General features: G+C 42.8%; 1 protein-coding gene across 1 annotated transcript in view; it reads left to right on the top strand.

The window, feature by feature from the left end:
- Positions 1-12696, top strand: part of ppef1 (protein phosphatase, EF-hand calcium binding domain 1) — a 38922-nt gene that overhangs the window by 7883 nt on the left and 18343 nt on the right. Inside the window, exons 5-6 of the mRNA XM_062989610.1 lie at positions 10447-10616; positions 11884-11998. Of these exons, the coding sequence (XP_062845680.1) occupies positions 10447-10616; positions 11884-11998 (285 nt within the window). The remainder of the gene's footprint in view (positions 1-10446; positions 10617-11883; positions 11999-12696) is intronic.

The following is a 12696-nucleotide window of genomic DNA, read 5'->3' on the forward strand; positions in this document are numbered from 1 at the left end:
CACACGCGAGACAGATATTTTTCTTGATTGCTTACAACCCCTCTGTCTGCATAAAAGTAGTGTTGGAACACACTGTGGTACCATACCCTTGTGAGTATTATTTGAACAGTATTGTTCTGCAGAAAGTATTGTGCTGCTATAAAAATGGCAAGAAAAATGTAATTAACAATGGAAGAGAGACAGACCATCATAACACTTAAAATGTAGGTCTTTTCTATAGAAAAATTGCGAAGAAAATCAAGTTGTCAGTGAGTACAGTTTCCTTTACCATCAAAAGGCACTAAGAAACTGGGGGAAACTCTGACAGGAAGAGGTCTGGCAGACCCAAAGCCACAACAGAATTAGAAGACAAGTTTCTGATAGTCAACAGCTCGCGTGATAGGCGGCATACAGGACAACAGCTTCAAGCACAACTTAATAGTGGTCGTAGTAATCAAGCCTCAGTTTCAACTGTGAAGAGAAAACTTCGAGTTGCAGGTTTGACAGGTTGAGTTGCAGCAAGAATGAGTTGCTAAGACGTCAGAATGAGAACAAGAGGCTTGCCTGGGCCATGAAACACTGTCAATGGACTATTGAAGACTGGAAGAAGGTGTTATGGACTGATTAATCAAAATTTGAAATCTTCGGTTTATCACGCAGGATTTATGTACGCCGTAGAGTAGGCGAAAGGATGGTTCCTCAGTGTGTGACATCAACTGTCAAACATGGAGGAAGAAGCGTGATGGTCTGGGGCTGTTTTGCTGGATCCAGGTTTGGGTGCTTTAGCCAGAATTATTAGATAGATTGATAGATTGATTGATTGACAGATACACAGACAAGATGGATGGATGGACGGACGGACAGAGGATAGATAGACGGACAGAAAGAAAGATTGACAGATAGGTAGACATACAGACAGACAGGCAGATAGATAGACAGACAGATAGACAGACAGATAAATAAACATATAGATAGATAGACTGGCAGATAGATAAATAAATAACCATATAGATAGACAGACAGACAGATAGATAGCAGACAGACAGATAGATAGCAAACAGACAGACAGACAGATAGATAGACAGATAGGCAGATAGATAGACATATAGATAGGTAGACAGACAGATAGACACAGACAGATAGAGATGTAGTAATACTGATATAGACATATAGATAGATAGACAGATAAACAGAGACATATATAGATAGACAGATATATAGATGTACAGATACACAGATGGATGGACGGATAGATAGACCAATAGACAGACAGACAGATAGATAAATAGATAGATCGACAGACAGACAGACAAATTAGATAGATAGACAGACAGACAGCTTGATCAGACAGATAGATATCTAGACAGACATACAAATAGACAGATATATAGATAGATATTACATAGATAGATGGATGGACAGACAGACAGACAGACAGACAGACAGATAGACAGACAAATAAATAGATAGATATACAGATAGATAAACAGATAAATGAACAGATAAATAAACAGACATAGATAGGCAGGCAGACAGACAGGTAGACAGATAGATAGATAGATAGATAGATAGATAGATAGACAGACAGACAGACAGACAGACAGACAGACAGACAGACAGACAGACAGACTGTACCTCAATGCACAAAAGTTCATAAAGACAAGTTTGGTTGAGTTCAGTATAAAGAAAAACCAGTGGCCTGCACAGACTCCTGGTCAAAACACTCATAAACAGTTTGGAATGTATCAGAATGGGCAAAAATACCCACAGACACTCTCCAGAATCTTGTAGAAAGCCTTCCCATAAAAGCAAAGCCTTATATAGCTGGTAAAACCAGAAGATCACAACCATTTCTGTAATTAATGACTGACTGACATTGTTAAATTAAACTACATTCCTGACGGTCTGCTTTTTCGTAGCTCTAAAAGCGGCCGTACTGATCCAGCGCTGGTACAGACGCTACATCGCACGGCTTGAAATAAGGAGACGGTACACTTGGAACATCTTCCAGTCCATAGAGTACGCAGGGGAGCAGGACCAGCTACAGGTAACATCAAAATATGACCATCCTAATCTCAAAATAGCAGGATAAATGTACATTACTAGCTTAGTGAAGCTAAGTGTGATCTGTAAATCAGTATTAGTCAGTAATAATTGCCCATAATTTAGGAATAGGGTGTCCAACAAGCCCATGGTCAGGCGTCCACGTACTTTTAGCCATATAGTGTATGTATACATGTAAATTAATTATTGAATTATCCAGACAGATAGAAAGACAGGCACATAGATAGATAGACAGGCACACAGACAGACAGACAGACAGACAGATCGACAGACAGATACTTGTATCCACTTAGTATCCACCCTTTAAAACATGCAGCGGGTAGATTGGCTCTGAATGGCTGCACTAAATGTGTAAGTGTATTATAGCCAAATTCAAATATTGCAGTCATTGAGGTTAAATGAACAACTCATTAATTTATGATTATTTAATCAGTGTCTGATTTTTTTTTTTTCATTTTTCCCCAAAGCTCTCCAGTTTCTTCAGCTTCATGCTGGATAACTTCACACAGCTCAACGGAAATGGACCAGGTACAAAGATTCTCATTCCTAGACTTATACACAGTGCCATGAAAAAGTGATCACCCCTAACACTTTTGTATATTTGTTACACTGAACGATTTTTAGATCGTACACAAAACATGATATTTAAATAACACATTAAAAAAAGCCATTTAACTTTATGCAAGGAGCAAAGATATCTAACAATCATATCATCATTGTGAACAAGTAATTGCTGCCTATAGTTATAAACTAATAAATAAATAACTTGTTTCTAAGGCGCCCAGGTGGCGATAGACAGAGAGACAGATAGATAGATGGATGGATGGATGGATGGATGGATGGATGGATGGATGGACGGACGGATGGACAGACAGACAAATAGATAGACATACAGATAGTTAGACAGACAGACAGACAAACAGACAGAAAGACAGGCAGATAGATAGATAGACAGACAGACACACAGATAGATAGATAGATAGATAGATAGATAGATAGATAGATAGATAGATAGATAGATAGATAGATAGATAGATAGATAGACAGGAAGACAGGTAGATAGATAGATAGATAGATAGATAGACAGACAGACAGACAGACAGACAGACAGACAGACAGGTAGATAGATAGATAGATAGATAGATAGATAGATAGACAGGAAGACAGGTAGATAGATAGATAGATAGATAGATAGATAGATAGATAGATAGATAGATAGATAGATAGATAGATAGATAGATAGATAGATAGATAGATAGATAGATAGAAAGACAGAAAGAAAGACAGGTAGATAGATAGATAGACAGACAGGAAGACAGGAAGACAGATAGATAGATAGATAGATAGATAGATAGATAGATAGATAGATAGATAGATAGATAGATAGATAGATAGATAGATAGAAAGACAGATAGATAGATAGAGAGACAGGTAGATAGATGGATGGATGGACGGACGGACGGATGGACAGACACAGACAGACAAATAGATAGACATACAGATAGTTAGACAGACAGATAGATAGACAGGCAGATAGATAGACAGACAGACAGACAGAAAGACAGGTATATAGATAGATAGACATACAGATAGATAGATAGATAGATAGATAGATAGATAGATAGATAGATAGATAGATAGATAGATAGAGACGGACGGACGGACAGACGGACAGACAGACAGATAGACATACAGACAGATAGATAGACAGACAGACAGACAGACGTACAGACACAGACAGATAGATAGACATACAGATAGATAGATAGATAGATAGATAGATAGACAGACAGACAGACAGACAGACAGACAGACAGACACACAGACACACAGACAGATAGATAGATAGATAGATAGATAGATAGATAGATAGATAGACAGATAGACAGACAGACAGACAGATAGACAGATAGATAGATAGATAGATAGAGGCAGACACAGACAGACAGACAGACAGATAGATAGACATACAGACAGACAGCCAGCTTTCTGTCTGTATGTCTTTCTTTCTGTCTGTCTACCTATCTATCAATCAGGTGGTGCAGTCTGATATTGCACTAGCACACCAGCACTATTGGAGTCTCAGCTCTGCTACTGATCGGCTGGGCCCCTATCGCGGGCACAATTGGCAGAGCCTGCAGCAGACATAATTGGTCGGTAAAAAGTCTGCTGGGCGAGAAAAGCCGCGTCAATCGAGCACCAATCTTAGGTTATATTTGATTACATTCATTTTTTGGTACGTGCAAACATTTGACCACCTTACTTAGTCAATACACTCCCTGACCCCCACCTCCGGCTCTAGAGATTCTATTCTTGTTTTTGTTTTCTCTTTGATCTTTACGTAGTTCATAGTGAATTTTTCTTCTTTATTTCCAAATCCCAACGATTTCCACCCCTGATTGTGAAGCCGCTTCTGCAGTAATAAGTGTGTAGGGAGTGTAGGTGTGGGGTGTGGGTTAAATTTACATCCCCCGGGGCTTCTGTGTCAGAGACTGCTAGAAGTAAATGAGGTTGGCAAGACTGATGGTGAGTCTCAGATCTGGATGATGTAACGAAATGCTCCACTTACCATATAGAAGCACTTTGTAGTTCTATGACTACGGACGAATGGTCTTTTCTGTCTTTGGTCCGGAGCACACAAAAAAGACCAGGAATGCTGATTCATCTGACCACAATACACGTTTCCACTGTGTGATGGTCCATCCTAGATGCCTCCGAGCCCAGAGAAGTCGACGCCGCTTCTGGACATGGTTAACATAAGGCTTCTTTTTTGCACAGTGAGGTTTTTTTAATGCATTTTCTCCCCTTTTTCTCCCCCTTTAGCACGTCCAATTGCCCAATTGCATCATGCTTCCTCTCTGCCCATGCCGATCCCTGCTCTGACCGAGGAGATCCTCCGACACGTGGGCAGCAAGCCGTATGCATTTTATCACCCACACATTGACGAGTGTTGCGCCACCTAGCGTTGTGTAGGGAGAGACACACCCTAAGAGCACTCTTTCCTCATCTCTGTGTAGGCACCTCTAATCAGCCAGCAGAGGTCGTAATTGCACCAGTCTGACAGAGAGAGACCCATATCCGACTTAGTCCCGCCAATCTGAACAACAGGCCGATCGTTGTTCATGTAGCCACACAGCCTCAGCCGGCAAGGCAGAGCTGAGATTCGATACGATGTATTCGAGATCCAGCTCTGGTTCCAGCGTGTGTTTTTACCGCTGCGCCACCTGAGCGGCAAGACAGTAAAGTTTTAAGTGGCATTTGTGCATGTAACTCTGTATTGTAGTGCTTGACAAAGGTTTGCCAAAGTAATCCCTCACCCATGTGGTTATATCAGCTATTGTTGAGTGGCATTTCTTGATGCAGTGCCGCCTGAGGGATTGAAGATCACAGGCGTTCAGCTTGAGCTTGCGCCCTTGGCCTTTACACACTGAAATTCCTCCCGATTCCTTGAATGGTTTAATGATATTATGCACTGTAGAGGGAGAAATATGCAAATCCCTTCCAATCTTTCTTTGTTTTTAAAACCAACCTTTTTGGAATCACATTATTATGTAGTTTTTTCATCTCATTACTAGCCCTAAATTGCCCCCGTCCCAACTTTTTTTTAAATGTGTTGCAGGCTTGACCCAATAATTAGAAGTAGTGTACACATACTTTGGGCCATATGGTGTTTCATCAGTCCAAACATGTCGATCCCCGTTCTGCTACACCCTAACGAAGCCTTTGATGTCCTTTTATCCATTAATTCCCCTTTGACATGTTTTAGGAAACCCTTCACCCACACGAACACAAAGCATCTCAGTACCATTAGCTCTCTGTGCTCTCTCTCTCTCTCTCTCTTTCTCTCTCATATCAAACGAAGGGGGCTTCCTTTTTACCCATCATGCACCTACTTTTTTTTAATGACGGAAAAAAATGTCCTACGACAGTTGCTTGGCAACCTGAGGAGGTCCCATTTTGAATGCAGTGTTGTGGAGGTGCCACAAATGCATCAGATGATCAGCCATAACATTAAAACCACCTCCTTGTTTCTACACTCTGTCTGTTTTATCAGCTCCACTTACCATATAGAAGCACTTTGTAGTTCTACAATTACTGACTGTAGTCCATGTGTTTCTCTGCATGCTTTGTTAGCCCCCTTTCATGCTGTTCTCTCTCCCGGGACCACTACAGAGCAGGTGGATCATTCTCAGCACTGCAATAACACTGACATGGTGGTGGTGTGTTAGTGTGTGTTGTGCCGCTACGTTTTTAAACACCTCCCTGTCACTGCTGGACTGAGAATAGTCCACCAACCAAAAACATCCAGCCAACAGCGTCACGTGTTCAGCATCCTGTGACCACTGATGAAGGTCTAGAAGATGACCGACTCAAACAGCAGCAATAGATGAGAGATCGTCTCTGACTTTACATCTACAAGGTGGACCAACTAGGTAGGAGTGTCTAATAGAGTGGACAGTGAGTGGACACGGTATTTAAAAACTCCAGGAGCGCTGCTGTGTCTGATCCACTCATACCAGCACAACACACACTAACACACCACCACCATGTCAGTGTCACTGCAGTGCTGAGAATGATCCACCACCTAAATAATACCTGCTCTGTAGTGGTCCTGTGGGGGTCCTGACCATTGAAGAACAGGGTGAAAACAGGCTAAAACTGTATGTAGAGAAACAGATGGACTACAGTTAGTAATTGTAGAACTACAAAGTGCCTCTATATGGTAATGTTATGGCTGATCGGTGTATGTAGAGTAATGAGGTATGCTGTGTATGAGGCTTAAAACTAGATGAGGAACAGCCATCTCTGTGACAAAGCTGAGGTTGTGGAAGACAGTGAAGCGTGGTGGAGGTTCCTTGCAAATTTAAGGCTGCATTTCAGCAAATGAAGTTGGTGATTTGGTCAGGATTAATGGTGTCATCAATGCTAAGAAACACAAGCAGATACTTATCCATCATGCAATACCATCATGGAGGCATCTGATTGGCTCCAGATTTATTCTGCACCAGGACAACAACCCCAAACATACAGCCAATGTCATTAAGAACTATCAGCAGCATAAAGAAGAACAAGGAGTCCTGGAAGTGATGATATGGCCCCCACAGAGCCCTGATCTCAACATTATCAAGCCTGTCTGGGATTACAAGAAGAGACAGAGGGATCTGAGCAAGCCTGAAGATCTGAGAAGAAGAAGATCTGTGATAAGTCTCCAAGATGTTTGGAACTGTGTGCAAGTGTGGGATATATTAGGATATACTGTATATTAGGCAGCAAGTGAACATTTTATCCTCAAAGTTGATGTTAGAAGCAGGAAAATGACCAAGCGTAAGGATTTGAGCAAGTCTGACAAGGGCCAAATTGTGATGGCTAGACGACTGGGTCAGAGCATCTCCAAAACTGCAGCTCATGTGGGGTCAGTATCTATTAAAAGTGGTCCAAGGAAGGAACAGTGGTAAACCGGCGACAGGGTCATGGGCGTCAAGGCTCATTGACGATCCAACAGACGACCTACTGTAGCTCAAATTGCTGAAGGAGTTCTGATAGAAAGGTGTCAGAATACACAGTGCATCACAGTTTGTTGCGTATGGGGCTGCATAGCCGCAGACCAGTCAGGGTGCCCATGCTGACCCCTGTCCACCGCCGAAAGCACCAACAATGGGCACGTGAGCATCGGAACTGGACCACGGAGCAATGGAGGAAGGTGGCCTGGTCTGATGAATCATGTTTTCTATTACATCACGTGGATGGCCGGGTGCGTGGGCGTCACTTACCTGGGGAACACATGGCAATATGGGAAGAAGGCAAGTCGGCGGAGGCGGTGTGATGCTTTGGGAAACGTTCTGCTGGGAAACCTTGGGTCCTGCCATCCATGTGGATGTTACTTTGACACGTACCACCTACCTAAGCATTGTTGCAGAGCATGTACACCCTTTCATGGAAACAATATTCCCTGATGGGTGTGGCCTCTTTCAGCAAAAATGGTTCAGGAATGGTTTGAGGAGCACAACAACGAGTTTGAGGTGTTGACTTGGCCCCAGATCTCAATCCAATCGAGCATCTCTGGGATGTGCTGGACAAACAACTCCCATCCATGGAGGCCCCACCTCACAACTTACAGGAGTTAAAAGGATCTGCTGCTGACATCTTGGTGCCAGATACCACATCACACCTTCAGGGGTCTAGTGGAGTCCAGGCCTCGACTGAACGGATCAGGGCTGCTTTGGCAGCAAAGGGGGACCAACACAAAAATTGGGTCCATTACTTTTTTTAACCACTGTTTAAATTATGCCCATGAGTTCTGTGTGCCAAGTTCATGGAACCTATGACGTCAAACTCTAGTTGAGAATCTTAACAGGTCAGGCTTGGTGCTAATGACTGGAAAGTTGTGAGTTCAAATCCCTGGACAATTAGAGTACCACAAGTCTCCAATCTTCTGGGAAGGCTTTGCTTACGATTTTTAATGCGTCATGGTGGAGCATGGAAGGGTCTTTTCAAAAATGATGGGACATAGTTGAATAGTTGAAGGCATTTTATATTATTTATCTATCATTGATTATATACATCTGTTGGTTGACAAGTGTCCACATATTGTTAGACATACACGGATCAGCCATAACATTAAAACCACCCCCTTGTTTCTACACTCACTGTCCATTTTATCAGCTCTAATTACTGACTGTAGTCAATCTGTTTCTCTGCATGCTTTGTTAGCCCCTTTTTACCCTGTTCTTCAATGGTCAGGACCCCCACAGGACCACTACAGAGCAGGTATTATTTAGGTGGTGGAACCTTCTCAGCACTGCAGTGACAATGACATGGTGGTGGTATGCTAGTGTGTGTTGTGCTGGAATGAGTGGATCAGACACAGCAGCGCTGCTGGAGTTTTTTAAACACCGTGTCCACTCACTGTCCACTCTATGAGACACTACTACCTAGTTGGTCCACCTTGTAGATGTAAAGTCAGAGACGATCGCTCATCTATTGCTTCTGTTTGAGTCGGTCATCTTCTAGATCTTCATCAGCGGTCAAAGGACGCTGCCCACGGGGCGCTGTTGGCTGGATATTTTTGGTTGGTGGACTATTCTCAGTCCAGCATTGCTGTGTCTGATCCACTCATACCAGCACAACACACACTAACACACCACCACCATGTAAATCAGTGTCACTGCAGTGCTGGGAATGACCCACCACCAAAATAATACCTGCTCTCTAGTGGTCCTGGGAGAGTCCTGACCATTGAAGAACAGCATGAAAGGGGGGTAACAAAGCATGAAGATAAATAGATGGACTACAGTCAGTAATTGTAGAACTACCAAGTGCTTCTATAGAATAAAATGGACAGTGAGTGAAGAAACAAGGAGGTGGTTCAGCTTGTGGTTACATAAGTTTATGGCAAATTGAGTGTTCCTTTAGTGGAAACAGCTGTTCAGAACACCTGGATCCCTCCTAAATAGATCTGTTATCATTACAATCACGAATTAACATCAGAAATAATCCATCCAAATTTCTGTGTGTAAATAGACACTATTCAGATTAATGTGTTGAATGGTGGTGGCGGGGGAGGGGCGGCTGGCAAAGCCTTTCAATTACAGAACTAGGGATGGTATTAGGGTTCTATTCAGATCGTTTGATTTTGTGTGGTCGAGGCTGCGCGGCTACATGAACAACGATTGGCCTGTTGTTCAGATGGGCGGGACCGAAGCCGGATATGGGTCTCTCTCTGTCAGAATGGTGCAGTTACAACCTCTGCTGGCTGATTAGATGCGCCTACACAGAGATGATGAAAGAGTGCTCTTAGGGTGTGTCCCTCCGTACACAACGCTAGGTGGCGCAACACTCATCAATGTGTGGGTGATAAGATGCACGCAGCTTGCTGCTCACATGACGGAGGGGGCGTGGGTTAGCTTCAATCTCCTCGGTCAGAGCAGAGATCGCCAAAGGCGGAGAGGAAGTGTGACGCAACTGAGCAATTGGACGCACTAAAGGGGGAGAAAAGGGGGGGGGGGGGGGCGTTTAAAACAAAAAAAATAATGAAGTGGTATTCTTTACTGGAGCGGACCCCCGCCCTATTGAGGAGAGCGAGGCTGTCACACGCCCCCTCCGACACGTGTGCAGTACCCAACTGCATTTTTTTTTACCCGCACGAGGCGGATCAGCGATATGTGGATCAGCTTTGTGTACGGAGAGCCACACCCTGATCAGCATTATTCCTCGACTTATGAGGAGTCCCTATTCGCAGTTTCTAGTCACAATGATACATAAACAATCATATATGTGTACAAATAGTTTGGGGAATTACTACTTTTTCAAGGCACTGTACTGTATAACACTGTATAACACAAACCAATTGCATTAAATAGCTTTTACGTTTAATAACAATGACCCAAGACCGTTTTTCCCTAGATCTGATCTGTCATTTGTTAGACTCAGCAGTAGACCCGACGACGGAAGAGAACAGACAGTGTAAGTACGAGCAGATCGTGGTGCCCGACTCGTACATCGGACCCCGTGTCTCCTTCCCCCTGAGCGTCACCGATTCCAACGCCCTTCTCAATGCCTTCAAGGAACATCAGGTACGTGTTGCACTTGAACCTGCGATATTTCATGTTCTGTCTGCTCAACTTCATTTCATTTATTAATAAACATCCATTCCTGCATTTCAGGCCTGCAGTACATTCCAAAAAAAAGTTGGGACAGTAAAGCATTTACCACTTTGTAATGTTGCCATTCCTTTTCATCACACTTAAAAGACGTTGAGCGACAGTACGGGGTCGTCGTCGTCACATTTTTCGTTTCAAATTTTCCACACATTGTCTATTGGGGACAGATCAGGACTGCAGGCAGGCCAGTCCAGTACCCGTACCCTCTTCTTCCACAGCCATGCATGGACGTCCCTGGAAAAGATGACGTCTTAAAGGCGGCATATGTTGCTCTAAGATCTCGATGTACTTTTCTGCATTAATGCTGCCATCACAGAAGTGTAAATGACCTTTGCCAAGGGCACTGACACACCCCATACCATGACAGACCCTGGCTTTTGGACTTGTTCCTGATAAGTCTGGATGGTTTTTTTAGTCTTTAGTCCGGAGCTCACGGCAAAAAAGACCTGGAATGCTGATTCATCTGACCACAATACACGTTTCCGGTGTGTGATGGTCCATCCTAGATGCCTCCGAGCCCAGAGAAGTCGACGCTGCTTGTGGACATGGTTAACATAAGCTTTTTTTTGCACAGTAAAACTTTAAGTGCCGTTTGTGCATGTAACTCTGTATTGTAGTGCTTGACAAAGGTTTGCCAAAGTAATCCCTCACCCATGTGGTTATATCAGCTATTGTTGAGTGGCGGTTCTTGATGCAGCGCCGTCTGAAAGATCGAAGCCCTTGGCCTTTACGCACTGAAATTCCTCCAGATTCCTTGAATCGTTTAATTATATTTTGCACTGTAGAGGGAGAAATATGCAAATCCCTTCTAATCTTTCTTTGAGGTACATTGTTTTTAATCATTTTCAATCATTTTTTCACACATTTGTTGACAAACTGAAGATCCTCTGATCATCTTTACTCATCAAAGACTCACCTGTTGGGAAACACGTGATTGTTTAGTTTTTTTCACCTCATTACTAGCCCTAAATTGCCTCCGTCCCAACTTTTTTTGGAATGTGTTGCAGGCCTGAAATGCAGGAATGGATGTTTATTAATGAATTAAATAAAGTTGAGCAATGAAAGAAACACTGCATTTTTATTTTATTTGCATTTTCCATACCGTCCCAACTTTTTCTGATTTGGGGTTGTAAATGTATCTGCTTTTTATCTGATTTTGAGACCTAACATCTGTCTTTAGATTCTCCATGCCAAGTACGTCTTGCAGTTACTCCACGAGACGCAGAAATTCCTAAAACAGATGCCAAACGTCATTCACCTGTCGTCATCCTACGCCAGAGAGATCACCATCTGCGGTGAGGTTCCAGATTCATTCTTTTCAGTTAAATGTTGATAGATCTTAATCACTCCGCCACGCTTCTGAGTATTTCATGTACAAACCGAGTGCCTCCTAAATAATGAAGTGTGTATTTATGCAGCACTTTATGAAGCACTTCATTGCACCTCAATGGGCTCCTCGGCAAACGCGCCGGGGCCCGAACGGTGCTTTAGATCAAGTGAAAAAGCAAGACGGCGTTAATGACTGGATTCCTACATGGATATTATGCATCTGATTACTGTAAACACGGATTCTTTCTTTTCCTTACACACACACACACGCTAAAGCTTAAGAATAAATTGAAATCAGATGCTAATAACTGTTTTGAATATGAGTGATTATGTCAAAAGGATAAGCAAATCTCACTTACTCACTGCCTAACACAAACACATTCACATATACACTGATCAGCCATAACATTAAAACCACCTCCTTGTTTCTACACTCACTGTCCATTTTATCAGCTCCACTTACCATATAGAAGCACTTTGTAGTTCTACAATTACTGACAGTAGTCCATCTGTTTCTCTGCATGCTTTGTTAGCCTGCTTTCATGCTGTTCTTCAATGGTCAGGACTCTCCCAGGACCACTACAGAGTAGGTATTATTTGGGTGGTGGATCATATTCAGACATGGTGGTGGTGGTGTGTTAGTGTGTTGTACTGGTATGAGTGG

Source organism: Trichomycterus rosablanca, chromosome 27, assembly GCF_030014385.1.
Source record: "Trichomycterus rosablanca isolate fTriRos1 chromosome 27, fTriRos1.hap1, whole genome shotgun sequence".
In the NCBI taxonomy this organism is placed as follows: Eukaryota; Metazoa; Chordata; class Actinopteri; order Siluriformes; family Trichomycteridae; genus Trichomycterus; species Trichomycterus rosablanca.